At 45.8% G+C, this 14,832-nt stretch overlaps 1 protein-coding gene across 2 annotated transcripts in view; it reads left to right on the plus strand.

The window, feature by feature from the left end:
* Positions 1–14,832, plus strand: part of Auh (AU RNA binding methylglutaconyl-CoA hydratase) — a 106,028-nt gene that overhangs the window by 21,363 nt on the left and 69,833 nt on the right. For both annotated transcript variants that reach the window (XM_052727804.1, XM_052727803.1), the window contains one exon: positions 10,327–10,413. In XM_052727804.1, coding sequence (XP_052583764.1) covers positions 10,327–10,413 — 87 coding nt within the window. The remainder of the gene's footprint in view (positions 1–10,326; positions 10,414–14,832) is intronic.

A 14,832-nucleotide genomic window follows, 5' to 3' on the forward strand; every position in this document is an offset into this window, starting at 1 on the left:
GTGAATTTAATGTTATTAGCAGACAAAGTGCTATTCTAGTTACCTGTTTCTTTTCGGAGAACTTTGTTGGTGTGTGTGTGTGTGTGTGTGTGTGTGTGTGTGTGTGTGTGTGTGTGTGTGTGTGTGTGTGTTTAGGACATTGTTTTGTCAAAGTTTTCAGATTTATTAGTATCAAGCTGCTCCCAGCCCTCCCTATGCTTTTAAGGTCTTCGGAGTCTGTGGTTATTCACTGTTTGTATTTAATTTAGCGTGAGACAGGACCTGTAGTGCAAGCTGGCCTCAGCCTCACAGCCATCCCTGGTTCCTTCAAGGCTGGAGGGCTGTAGGCATCACCACTGCGTTCTGCCCTTTTCTCTTTGTGCTTGTTGGATGGTTTGTTTGTTTGTTTGGTTTTTTTTTAAAGACAGCATCTTAACCTGTAAACTGTCTGGCCTTTGATTTTCTGTTCTGCTTCAGCCTCTCAGGTGCGGAGACTACAGACATATGCTACATGCTTAGCTTTTTTTTTTCCATCTTGATAAATTTTGTCCTTCCTTAAAATATCAACAAAATAATCATTTTGCCTATCCTTTTTTAAAAAAATTATGTATTTTTTTAAATGTGCATGGGTGTTTTGCCTGTATGAGGGTGTGGGATCCCTTGGAACTGGAGTTACAGACAGGCTTGAGCTGCCATGTGGATGCTGGGCGTTGAACCTGAGTCCTCTGGAAGAGCAGCCAATGCTCTTAACTGTTGAGCCAACTCTCCAGCGCCTACCTATCTTTTTAAAAGCTAGTTCGCTTTGTTTTTTCTTTTCTGTTCTATTGGCTTATTTCTCTGTGTGCTTTGGACTTAATCTTTCATTTCTCTTAAGGTAGAAGGTCAGCTCTTGCATTTGAGGCCTTCTTTTATCATGTGACCTTTCACTGTTAATGTGCCTTTCCTTTCTTCCTTTGAACATGCCAGGATTCCATTAGCTCAGGACTCCTGTTGGTTCCAAGGAAGTAATTGATTGGCTGTCATTAACTTGTAACTCTGTTTCCATTTTCAGCAAACCTACTGAAATACTGTCCTAGATTTTGTACATACCGTTTCCTTAGCACATAGGAAAAATCCATTCGTAATGACGTTGTTGGCTTAATCTTGCCTTCCACACCTGTCCACTCAGCGCTTTCCCCACACAGCCCAAGTGATCTAAGAACACTGTTCCTGCCCAGTAGCACTGTCTGGGTGCAGGCTGAGGCCCTGACCTGTCCATGCCATGATCTCTGCCCTTATATGGCCGCTGCTCTTACATGCAAAGGGGACATGGCAGATGTAAATTGATGATCTTGTGATGGGAAATTTTCCTGCTTCATCCCCTGGGGCCACTTAAGATACAGAGTCCGCAAAAAAATGGAGGCAGGGGAACTTCACCAACAAGAAATGATGCTGGGGGCCAGAAGTCAGAATCATCCAAGGAGGGGTTCACAGACAGAGCCAGACCCGAGAAACTGAGAGGGCCATGGACGCTTAGCTTACCTACCGTGGTGCCTCCAGAGTCGCAGGCCTGCCAGCCCACTTAGAGATCCTGGGGGATGCCTCACCTAGCGATAATGGTGGATGCATCTTGTCTGTGGTCCTTTCCTAGCAACAGCAGGGCAACTGACACCAAGAGTTTTAGGTTTCATCTGCTCTTGCCTTTCTCCTTCTCCGTCACCACCGCCCCACGACTCCTTTTCTCTGTCAGGCAAAGCTCAATTTCTCACTGGACTCGGTGCACACGGTGCTTGAAAATGCTTGCCTCAGATTTTATGTCCTACTCACCTACCCGCCCATTTTCCTTCTTTAAAAGTTTACTGGGGCTGTAGAATTGGCTCAGAAGGTAAGAGCGCTCACTGCAGTTGTAGAGGACCTGAGTTTGGTTCCCAGCACCCACGTCAGCCTGTAGCTCCTGTGGCATGCACTTACCTCACATGAATACACACACACACACACATACACGCACACGCACACGCACACCCCTGAAGATAATCAAAGTAAGTCCATCTTGCTATTGGAGTCGGGCTCTCACTGAAGCTGGAGCTTGTTCATTCGGCTGAGCTGGTTGGGTACTGAGCTTCAGGGATCCTCAGCTTCTGGTGCCCTCCCCATTATGGAAGTGTGCTTCCAACTCAGATCCCGGTGCTTGAGAGACAGCAACCTTCCCACTCCACACCTTTCTGTTTGACAGATGATTAGTAGCTTGTTTGTTTCATGTTGAGCGTAGTGCAGGGTTTACAACATTGAAACACAGTCCTAAACTGCTGTTTTGAAAGGTGTGTAGGTCATTTTCCCTCCAGTGCGGTTGTGTTGCGGTTCAGATTTAGGTTTCCTGTTTCATTTTATTTTGAATGTATAAATATTAACATGGTTTCACAAGTTAGAACTGCAAAGGTAGCATCTTAGAAATGTCTGTAGTCCAACTGCGGCACCTTTACGTTTTCGTTTTTTGAGACAGGGTTTCTCTGTGTAGCCCTGCCTGTCCTGGAACTCACCCTGTAGACCTGGCTGGCCTTGAACTCATATCCTCCTGCCTCTGCCTCCCAAGTGTTGGGATTAAAGGCAAGAGCCACCACCACCAGGCTTGCATGTTTACTTTTGTCAGTTAATAGTACATTCTAGAAATCATTCCATGTTTAGTTCCCAAAACTGTGACGATGACCTCTGTGAAAAGGAGGGGAGTGGGGCTCCTTCCGGAGGAGCCTAGTCGGTGTCCCTGTGAGTGGTGTCACTCATCCTGAAGTAGGACAGTAAGGCTTGGGTGCCTAGCAGAAGCAGAAATCGAGAACAAGGCCACTTTGAGGAAAACTGAAGTGCTGTTCATCAGAGCCTTGACTTCTGGTGGAATCCTGCACCACAACTGCCCTTTGCTTCAGCAGGGGCCCGCCTCAAGATTTTGTTAGGCAATTTTGTTTTGTTTTCTTTTTTTTTTTTTTTTTTTAAGACAGGGTTTCTCTGTGTAGTTTTTGGTGCCTGTCCTGGATCTCGCTCTGTAGACCAGGCTGGTCTCGAACTCACAGAGATCCACATGGCTCTGCCTCCTAAGTGCTGGGATTAAAGGCGTGCACCACCGATGCCCGGCTGTTAGGCAATTTTTCTAAAGATGGAAACTTTCTTTATGTTTAATTAGAGTCCAAGGAGTGTATGTCCTGGAAGAGATTCAGGCAGCTCGTTCACAACAAGTGTTGCTGGGGACTTGGGAGGCATCAGGCCCTGCACCAGACGGTCCTTGAGAGCCTTGCTCCTTAGCCTCCTTAGCTTCACCCACTCACTCTCTGTCTCACTTCATACTGTCTAGACATTTCCTATAATAACTAGCCTAGTGCAGCAGGCTTTCTTGGACCGTGAGCCCCCAAATCATGACACAGAGACTTCTTCTCATTATCATGAATGCTTGGCCTTAGCTTAGCCTTGTTTCTAGCTAGCTTTTTTTTTTTTTTTTTAACTTAACCCATTTCTGTTAATCTGTGTGCTGTCCCGAGCGAGGCTCGTTTACTTCATCCATGTACTGTTCATCCTGCTTTCCTACTTCTTCTTGCTCCCCTTTTCTCTCTGCTCCCCCAGCCCTGCTTATCCTTCCGCTGCCTAGTTATTGGCCATTCAGCTTTTTATTAGACCAGTCAGGTGCCTTAGGCAGGCCAGGTAAAAAGCAACACATCTTTACATAGTTAAACAAATGGAGCACATCTTTACATAGTTAAACAAATGCAGCACATCTTTACATAGTTAAACAAATGCAGCATATCTTAACATAGTTAAACAAATGCAGCACATCTTAACATAGTTAAACAAATGCAGCAGAAACAAATGCAACACGTCTTTACTTAGTTAAACAAATATTCTATTTCATAGCAGCCTATTCCTTAGGGCCCCCACTGATCAAGGTCACCCCCCCTTTCTTTTTTAGATATTACAAGCGTTTATGTAGCAAAAAGTTTCATAGAAAATGTATGTGACCTACTGTGTCATAGTACAAAAGGCCCTTTGGGTTGCAGACCTGGAGCTCTCTGCTGAAAAGCCAGTCACTCCCAGGCTTCTAACACGTGCTGTCGCCTCCTGTGGCCACTGTCCCAGTGTTTCCTGTGGCCCACTAGTGCCATCTCCACACACCTACTGTTTATAATTCTGTTTATAATTACTGTTTATAAATGGAGGGATCAAAGCTCCTCAGTGTTCTTGGACATGGCATACCAACATTTCATTTCAATGATAACTTCTTTTCTATAACTCTCTTCAGCTTGGGAGGGTGGACCTTGTTCATGGCAGCTCCTGGGCAGGCTTGGGCATGACTGTGAAGGAGGAGGCAGCCGTGAGCACAGGCGCTGTGGCTTAAGGTCACATCCACAGAGTAGAGATAGAATTTCAGTAGAACCAGGTTGTCACTGTTTAACTGACAGCTGGTAAGTGATGAGCTTGCAACATCCTGTGACAGAAAAAAACTCTCAAGTGACCCAGAAATGTGGCCATCGGATGGCCAGAAGATAGTGACTCTGAGTTTGTCTGAAATGCTTTCATGGCCTCCAGATGCTTCAGCAGCTCCAGGCCGCACCCATGTGTGGCTTTGTTGATAGAATATTTTTGCCTTAATAGAGGCCAGAGCCTTCGGGCTACTGGCTTAGCTAACCAGGGCCTACCCAGAGGGGCCTGGGGGTTGAGGGTTCATGTTCAGACAAGTGGTCAGGAGCTAGTAAAGGACAGAAGCTAGCATCCGGGAGGGGAGGTGGGAGGAGATGGGAGTAGGTGGTAGTAAGTTCCTACCCTAAACTGTCTGCTGAGGGCCCAGTTTGAGGGCCGGGGCATGGGGGCTAGCTGGAGTGCTCGATTGCCGTGCACAAAGCGTTGCTTTCTCTTCTGTAGTGCTTTCTGTGAGCCCAGCACTTGGTGGAGACGGGAGGTCAGAAGTTCAAGGTCATCCTTGGGGCTCAGCAAGTTTGAGGTCAGCCTGTGCTTCTTGAGACACTGTCTCAAAACCTCAAAGGGAAGCCTGGGCTGGGGGTGAAGCTCACGGAACTTTGGGAAGGGGCCTGGTGATTCTTGTAGTTTCTACTTTCTCAGTCTTGTAAGTTTTGTTTACTTCCTGAGTTTGAATAGCTTCCCTTCTCCCTCCAGAAGAGGACGCTTCAATTCTGTTGCCAAGCAACAGGAATGCATGGCTTCTGTGCATTCTTCCCTAAAACTTCCCAGACTTCTCAGTAGGTTACAGGGTTGAGCATGCTCTTTCTGAGTTGCCCCTCATGTACAAAGGAAGTCAGTCTGGATCTGCGCTTTATTGCTCCAGGGAGAGGGAAAAGCCTGTGAGTTACAGAGGAAGGCATATAGAAGAATGATATTGGGCACTTCATTGGGATCCTTATTCTGGTGATTTCCAATCCCCCACTTTCAGCATCAACTTTTATAGGTTGTTCAGTATTGACATGGACTGTAAGATATTTCTTGATGGCTGTGATTATTTTTCCCAGCAGTCAGTTGAATGATCCTGCTGTAATAAAACTCCTTCCTGCTTACTATGGAATATTTTTCTCAGCATGAGTAAACCCTGCCCCATTCTAGCAAGAAATGCTTTCCATACAAGGCTTTATGAAATGGTGAGATGATGGGAAGATGAAATAATGGGAAGATGGCAGATGGTCCTGAACAAGATACATTTTAAACTACAATGTTACATTTAGTTTTTTTATAGTTACTAGGTTTGTAGTTTATATATAATGTGGTCAGCTGTATTAATAGTTTTGCTAATGAAATTCAATCGGAAAGAAATCTCATTTAAGGCTACAGGGAACTTAATAACACTTTAGTACATGTTTATTGGTAAAAACTGTGGTGGGTTATGAGTAAAGGTTTCCAAGCTCGGAGCTCGGTTTTGTCAGCTCAGTTTGAAGCTGCAGTGGTGACTGTGGGGAGCTCAGGCTGCTGTGGATGCCACTGTGCTGGCGGTGGGGCCTTTCCAGATGGTCGTGTCTTGGCAGGGGGAGTGCCTCTCTTCCATAGCGGCTTCATTCCGTAGTGCTGAGGGCACTGCTCTCCAGTCCGGGCGAGCTGCCTGGGAGTGAGGGCAGGCTCTGAGCAGAGGGCTGTGCCTCTCCTTTGCACGTGCTGTGGAGACAGTGGGCGCCGCACTGCAGCACGACTCCACTGTCTGTTGCTCTTCTTCCCCTGCCCTCTGTTTCTTGACGCAGGTGGTTGATTATTATATCAGTTATTGAGAACGGGCTTGTAAAAGTCAGCTATGATGGGACTCTGTCACTGTCTTCTGACATGTTTCCCTCATACTATGTGAATCAACAACTTAGAGTTCTTTGGATGTCTTAAAATGTGTGTGTGTGTGTGTGTGTGTGTGTGTGTGTGTGTGTGTATGTGTGTGTCAAAACCAACATGCATGAACCACAGCATGCTTGTAGAGGTCAGAGGTCAGTTCTCTCCTTCCACTTGGGATCTAGGATTGAACTTGGGTTGTCAGGCTTGCCCAGCAAGTGCTTTTACCCACAAACTAGTAGGTTATCTTACTTGTCACAGAACAGTGGCCTCTGGCTTTGTGTGCTTTCACCCTTTGCTTTAGCCGTTCTTTGTCCTATATGTTTTAAGGTGCCACCTTAAAAGCAATATAAAATAAGATGGGGCATACGTGGAAGCTGGACGTGAAGCTTTCTGTTGATTGATGAAGACACTGTGACATTCTGGTGAGACAACACAAGCTTCCAGATTAGTTGTGAAGGCAGTAGCAAGGTTTGAAAAGATGAGCCCTTTGGGAACCCTCCCTGCTGTGGGTAAATGCTGTAAAGGGAACCCTGCAGGCAGGCCTCAGTGAAGGAGGGAAACTCCCTTCACTGTGCCTTTAAGAAAGGAAGCAGAATCGAGGTATCACTGCAAGCTAGAGGCCAGCCTGGTCTACACAGTGAGCTACACTCTAAGACCCTGTCCCAAAAAAACTGTGACCATGAGCAGCTGCCACTTTGATGAGTTCACACCCTAGGTATCAGCAAGGTCCCAGGTGGGGGAGTCCACCTTGCTGAAGGTTCCGGTGGTTATGAGTAGTCATCACCTAAGATAGGCGTAGTGGGATGCCCTGGGGTCCTAGAACCCTGGCTGGGGCAGCAGTAGAATAGGAAAGGACAGACACACCACGGTAAAGCTAATGTCAGCTGGGGTCACAGGAGGAGGCCTAGCTGTGTAGGCAGGAGGTCTCTGAAGAGGAGCAGTCTCAGGCGTGAGCACCCGGGAGGAAGAAGCTGCAGTTGTTAGACTTTGCTGCATCGCTCAGTTGTTGCCATTCCTCATGAGCCTTGTCCTTATGGGTAACAGAATGGCCAATTTCCCATGAGTCCAAGGCCTTGGAGTCCAACAATGCCCGCTCACACAGACCTTCACTTACTCAGGGCTTCCTCCGCTCTCTACAGTGAGACGTGATGTCCTTGCTTCCTCAGTAGACCTTTGCAGAGTTGAATGCAGCTTTTATATACACCGGGAAATTAAAAACATCCATGTAGTTTGCTTTGCGTGTCAGTCAGTCCTCTACAGTGGTCTGGCAAAGACCCCACAGTGCTGTTGAGGTAGAGTGGTGGTTGTTGTCTTAGCCAGCTTCTGTCACTGACAAACCTTGGAGATAGTCATTTGTGAAGAGAGATGGTTGTTCTGGCCCAGAACTGTGGAAGTTTTCGATCCATGACTGGTTGGCTCCCTTGGGTTGAGTGGATGGGCAGGCAGCAGGAGCATGTGGGCAGAGCGGTTACTTCTCAGTCAGGAAGGAGAAGGGTTCCCTCACGGGCGTCGTCCCAATGACTTAAACACTTCCTGGGAGATCCCCATAACACCATCCTGGGGATGAAACCTTGTCAGTGTATATCTTTGGAAAACTCCACAAGAGTGAGTGGATGTTAATTTTCTTAACCCCCTAAACCACAGCTGTTAGGTAATGTCCATGTTAGTGAACTCGATTTAATAACCCATGCTAAAGTGTTGATGTACTTCAGAACATCATGCCATGCATGATAAATATGTACAATTTTACCAGCTTAAGGTACATTAGTTAAAGCTACAAATAAAAATGCACTTTAGGGCTATAAAGCATGCATCGTGGGTATGTGGGGTTGGTGGCTTCATCTGTAACAGTGTACCGTTAGGATGGGTGTGTGCTTCGGTCATGTGGGGTTGGCGGGTTCATCTGTAACAGTGTACTGTTAGGATGGATGTGTGCTCCGGTTATGTGGGGTTGGTGGCTTCATCTGTAACAGTGTACCGTTAGGATGGGTGTGTGCTTTGGTCATGTGGGGTTGGCGGGTTCATCTGTAACAATGTACTGTTAGGATGGGTGTGTGCTTCTGGCAGGACTACCTGTACTATCGTAGTGCTTAGGGTTGGGCAGCATGTGCTCAGAGTTGGTCTTGAACCATTTTTGGATGCTTGAGACATTTTCATAGTTAATTTTTCCATGAAGAATTACAAAGTAATGAGGAAGATGTTACCGAGGTCTAAAGACGGTTAAAGTGATTCATACATTTCCCAAAGGCAGAGTGGGTGCCCCAGTTCAAATGGAAGGTGTTCCTGGCTCTTTCTGCCGGTTTGTGAGTTTTCGGTTGCTGGAGCTGCTCGTCTCAGGTCTTGGTTCTGCAGCTTCCTCAGCCTTCCCAGAACTGAAGAGAGTAGGGCCTGGCTGTGGTTTGTGACTTGGCCAGAGGGAATGCTGTGGCTGCTTTGGTCTTTTGTCCAGACCACTAGAACTTTCTCTGTTATGTGCAGTAAGACCTTTTGCTGTTTGGAGTCTCTAGTAACTTCTCCTTTGCACTGGCAGCTTGGGCTAACTGATGTGGAGGCCAGCTCTCCATCTGTCTGGCGTACACTGTAGCTTTCCCACTAACCTTAATCATTGCTGGTCTTCTGAAAGTATTCATTTTTGCTTTATGAGTGTTTTACCTGCATGTGTGTGAGTGTGTACTGTAAGCATGCCTGCTGCCCACAGAGGCCGGAGTATGGCATTGAATTCCCTGGAACTGGAGTTACAGGTGGTTGTTAGCCAGCATGTAAGTACCAAGTCTGGGTCCTCTGAAGGGCAGTCAGTGCCCTCAACTGCTGAGCCATCTCTCCAGCCTGGCTTTTGTTTTGAAATTGAGAGGTTTGTGCCTCATCTCTTCACTAGGACATTTAGAGGCTCCCTGTAGAGCTATTAATTAGCCTCTTTTCAAAATTGTATCTAGATGAGTTCTCTATCTTACCTGAGCATGATTCATGGTGGAAACATCAAAGCTCACTTTTAAATTTAATTTAATGTATGTGCTCCACAAGGGTAAGGACTTAAGTTTGGAACCTTAGTGCTCTTGAAAAAAATCTTAAGTGTGAAGTTGTGTGTGCAGTTAGGACTGGGTACTGGGGATGTGGAGACAGGAGGATCCCAAGAGCTTGTCTGCACTTATACTCGTAATTGTTTTATTTAAGTCCCTTTTATAAGAGTGTGTCCTAGGTCTGTTAACCGTCTGTTCGGGGCCTTCCTTGTGCTGCACTGCATAGTATTGCCTGTGCTTTCCATTGTCTGTCCTGAGATTTCAGTGACATGTGCGCTGAGAACTGGTGGATTGTGAGGCCTGTACTGAAGTGATTCCAATTCTCCTCCCATGGGAAGGTGCGTGTGTGTGCAGCTCCCCCGGGTACTATGCATAGTTGTAGTCTACAGTGAATTAAGGAGAGAGTGATCAGCCACGTCAGTGCTGGGTACTTAGTTTGTTCAGTGGGAAAGCTTTTGGTGAAAGCCTGTTTGTTGAGTTCAGAATGAATGACCCTCTGAGGAACTCCTGAGGTTTGTTTTTATCTGTTCCAGATTTAGGATTGTTCGATAAAGCCATAATTATGAAATCATCACTTGACTTTAAGCTAGCATTTCTCAGGTTGCGTTTACAGTCACCATGGTGACTCATTGTACTTTGCCATTTTCACTGCTTTGGCCGTGAGTCCAGAGCGGAGGTGGGTAAACCTCCAGCATCTCTTCAAGATGCAGGTGACAGCATCAATCTGAAGTCATTTGTGACAGTGTCATTGTGTTTGTGACGTTAGTGAATAAACGAGTGCTTGAGTTCTTGTAGAGCAGCAGCAGTGGGTGTAACAGGGTCTTCCTCTGAGCATGAGGGGTGCCGAGAGCAGAAAGCGCAGGACACTGCGGTGGACCACCTGATCAGCATGGACAAACAGGCCTTCTTTCCTTCTAGCATCATCATTGGGAAGGGCGTGCAACATGTAAATTCAGTGGGCCTTCCTGTGGCATTAGTCCTGAGTAAATGTCTCATTTTTTGCTTTACAATTGTCTTATGTCACCATCTCACTTGTAAATACAATGTCTTGCAGGTGCTGACCTTAAGGAAAGAGCCAAAATGCATTCCAGTGAAGTTGGTCCCTTTGTCTCCAAGATACGAGCAGTAATCAATGACATTGGTAAGTGCGGTCACATCTTCTCCGCATGCTTAGGATGGGCTTTATGTCACAATTGTCTTCCTGTGCTGCGGTCAAATACATAGATAATCAGGAGCTGTGGCTGCTTAAGCACTTTATGTATTGTATTTGAAAAGATACGTGAGATATGAGGACTTGTGTTTGATCCCCAGAACACATGTGAAAAACTGGGTGCAGTGGTGTATGCCTGTGATCCCAGCACCGGGGAGGCAGAACCAGCCAGCCAGTCTAACCTAATTGGCAAAGCTCCAGGCTCCGACAGAGACTGACTCAGAAAGTAGGTGGAGAGTGATTAAGGAAGACACTTTGCCTTGACCTCTGACCTCCACACACATGTACACACACGTGCACTTTAACAAATGTGTACACACAAACACACACACACAAACACACACACACACACACATTTCCTCTTTTTTTCTCCTTTTTAAATTTTTGATTCGTAGATTATTGACCAAGAGTTAGGCAAGGTGATGCAGAGTCTGGATGAGGCAGGAGGATAGGATTACAGGTGAGGCCAGCTGAGATTACAGTGAATTTGAGGCCAGCTCACCAAACCTCTTTTTCAGAAAAACGAAAGAAAAAAACTAATAACTGAAAGATAAAGAAGATTGCTAGTTATTGCTCTTAAAGCTACTGTCTCAATATAAATAAAATTATACACATCGATAAATCTGTCAGTATTAGTAAAATTAGCCTTGCTGGCATTCCATCACTTTGTTGTGAATCCAAAAGGACAAAAACTGGTAAATAACTTAAAAAAAAGGGGAGGGGGACCTGAACAGCAGGACTGTCAGGTTTGATTTAATAGACTCAACTGTAAACCAGAGAGCATGTATCATTCTTTCAGAATCTTTGTAAAATGTGCTGAGCCAGAATCTAAAGTCAGTTAAATTTTCAGAAAATGGACACATAGAGACATTGTTCTTGGTTCACAGGACAGTAAGTTAGAAACAGATAGTTTTAAGAATCATGTGCTTACCTGTTTAAGAGGAGCCTGGGCTGAGTTAGGAGTCAGAGGAGAAGCTGTGAGTGATAACTCAAAGACTGAATGGTTACACTACTGTATGTCCAGATTGGGAGACTTGGGGTAAACACTTGAGGGACATTCTCAACCTTAAGTTCATGTCAGCGAGAGCAAGCCCACTGATCATAGATAGCAAGGCATCAGCAAAGGTTAAAAGCTAAGGAAGTGTCGGGAAAGCATCAATGAAAGGACCAGAAGTCAGTGACACACAAGAGTGACAGCCTAGGTCAGGCCACTCCTGAGAGCGTGGTGCATACTAACACACTGCAGATGGACCAGGCTTGGTGCAGAAACCGCAGAGAAGGTGAAGGGAATGAGAAAATACCATGGCGAAACTCAATGCCAATAGATGTGAAAGACGAAACTGAACCAGCTGTTAAAACTGTGACCCCTTTCCTCAACTTCTCCTCTATCCCCTGCCATGCCAGACCCACAGCAGGCTCAACTTAAATGTCAGGGACTTAGATCTCAGGTGTCATGGGAGCTGCTGGGAGGAGTCTTTACACCCTGTACCAGCCTTTCCACAGGACAGTACCACGGGAGTCAGCTAATGAACGTACAACAGTTTTTATGCCCAAACCCAACAGAAATAGTGGAAACAAGCTGATGTCTGGGAGTTTGGGTAAGACCTGCAGACTGAGGAAAAGACAAAGTTGGGTGTTTCTAGGAATGTAAGGGTGGTTTCCATTGGAAAAAGTTAAAGTTAATTCATGACATTAGGCAATTAAAATAAAATCATATGTTCACCTTATATAGTGAGAAAAGCACTTGAAAAATGTTAGTCTGTATTCATGGAAAAGCTTAGTGAATGGGAATGGACTTCTTCAGCCTGAGCCAATACCTGTTTCTTCATGGTATTCAGAGCTGTCCCCTGAGCTCAGAAGCAAGCTGGGAGAGACTGTGGCGGCCTCTGAAGTCTTGCCTCTGGAGAAAAGAGGGAAACAACCAAAATAAAGACTGAAAAAGAAAAATCAACACACCAAAAGATCGAGTCATTAAAAAGTAGAATAGTGTGGCAAGATGGTAGGGCAGGGACCCGTGTGAAAAGTCATCAGTTGTTTCCCTACGTCAGCAATAGGCAGAAGCTGTCATTGTCAATGTCCAAGAAGACGGCATCGGCTCAGAAGTCACAGTGGGTCTAGGAGCACAGGAAACATGTGCAGTGACAGAGCTGTCTTGTGAGATAGGGGTGTGTAGTCAGGTGTACTGACTTTAGTTCTGGCTCCGATCTCTGAGGGACTTGAGTAGAGCTAGGGCCCCAAGTCCCCAAACAGAAAGGACAAGGAGCCTCGCTGAAGTGATGCTGCAGACTATTCAGTAGACACAAGTCAAGGTGCTGGGCTGCTTGCTGTGGGTGCACGGGTGGCCAGACCCCTCCAGGGGAGGCAGCAGACGGACCTTATTGGGGAACGGCAGAATATGGCAACTGTTAATATGCCCAAAGAGGAAACTAGAATTTAAGATGGAGTGAGTGAGTTTCTTTAAAAAGGGAAGAAAAGATGAATCAATTCTGTCAACATTAAATGTAAGAAAGTCAGTTTATTAAAATGTCCTGGGAGAAGTACTTGAAACAGCTGTCAGACGATCTGTGTATATGTGAACACACACACAAGATTGATAGACAGCCTGGAAGCCTGTGAGAGGATACTCTGGGAGAGTGGATGCAAAGCCCCACCCCTAACTAAGAAATTGTTTGCAGTTTATACCTGCTGGGAAAGGGAAAACCAGTTTTCTATAGTGGAGAGGTACTGGCTGTATCAACCACCCTCCAGGGCAGGCCCCATGCCCAGGAATAGTTGGACAACACAAAGTGAGCTCCATGGTCTGTCTGTCTATTATTTTTTGTGTGAACATTTTGTTTTGGCATTTTTCTTTGTCTTGCTGGGTTTTTGTTTTTTGGGGGGAGGTGAAAGGGGGAGGGAGTAGGAGAGAGTGTGAGCATGAAATTGTGTAGGGAGGGAGGTGGGGAGGATCAAGGACTTGAGGGAGGGGAAAACATAATCAAAATATATTGTGTGAAAAAAGAATTTACATAAAAAAATGTCCCTCACGCTCTAGGACAGTGGTTCTCAACCTTCTTCCTAATGCTTTGACCCTTTTAGTACAGTTCCTCATTGTTGTATGATATTTTGTGTTCTGCCAAATAAAGCTTGCCTGGAGAACAGAGGGCAGAGCTAGCCACTAGTTAACCATAGAGGCCAGGCAGTAGTGGCACACACTTTTAATGCCAGCGCTAGGGAGGCTCATGCCTTTGATGAGCACTAGGGAGGCTCATGCCTTTGATGAGCGCTAGGGAAGTGGAGACAGGAATATAAGGCAGTTGGAGATAGGAGCTGCCCCATTCAGTCTGAGGATTTGTAGAGACAGGCGGACCCCATTTGGTCTGAGATTTCATAGAGGTAAGAAGTTTCTGGTGGCTGCTCTGCTCTGCTCTTCAGCTTTCACCCTCAGTGTCTGACTCCAAGTTTTTATTGTTAAGACTAATTAGGATCAAGCTTGCTTCACCTCATGTTGTGGTGACCCAACCATAAAATTTATTTTTGTTGCTACTTTATAACTGTAATTTTGCTACTGTTATGAATCATAATGTAAATATTGTGTTTTCTGATTGTCCTAGGAGACCCTGTGAAAGGGTTAAGACCCACAGGTTGAGAACAACTGCTCTAGGGCTTTACTAACTGGGTTCAGCCTCATTAGTGGTCACAGATTTGTAAACTGCTCGATCTCAGTAGGGCTTGTTGTGTACCTCAGATCACCCAGGCGTTGATGCCTGGGGTGCGTTATAAAATTACAGCTCTCCCCGACAAGATGGCTCTGTGGGTGAAGGTCTGCAGTTCAATATCTCAAACCCACATAGTGGAAGAAGAGAATTGACTCTAGCAAGTTGTTTTCTGACCTCCACACATGCACAGTCCTTGCACGCATGCGCATGCGCATTCGCAAACTGTACACAAAGTAAAATGTAAGTTAAAACCCATCGTGTGACTCTGTGTTTTGTGGATGAACTATCAGAGAGATTACTTGGAAAGTTTCCTCTCACAGATACTCTGTGGAGTGTAGCACTGACTTACCATCATTTTGTTATAGTCTCTGCCATGAGGGTCAGAGTCTCTGGTGTGACATCCTAAGGCACGAGTAATGTGTCTGAGTTGGAAGTGCTGTTCGTCTTTTATCCACTTAACCACTGTGTTCATTTTAACTGCATACAGTGTTAAACTAAGGACACAGATACAGCCTACAGGAGCTCTGCCTGTTGGATCAGTACCCACTGAGTAACTTCGGTTCTTATTGCCACTAAGTACCACTCAGCCCTTGGAGGTGTCTGACTGTTGTCCCACTTTATCAAGAACCTCTGTTGGATAGTTCCATAGTGG

The sequence above is a fragment of the Peromyscus californicus genome, unplaced genomic scaffold, assembly GCF_007827085.1.
Source record: "Peromyscus californicus insignis strain IS unplaced genomic scaffold, ASM782708v3 Scaffold_8__1_contigs__length_139910024, whole genome shotgun sequence".
NCBI lineage: Eukaryota > Metazoa > Chordata > Mammalia > Rodentia > Cricetidae > Peromyscus > Peromyscus californicus.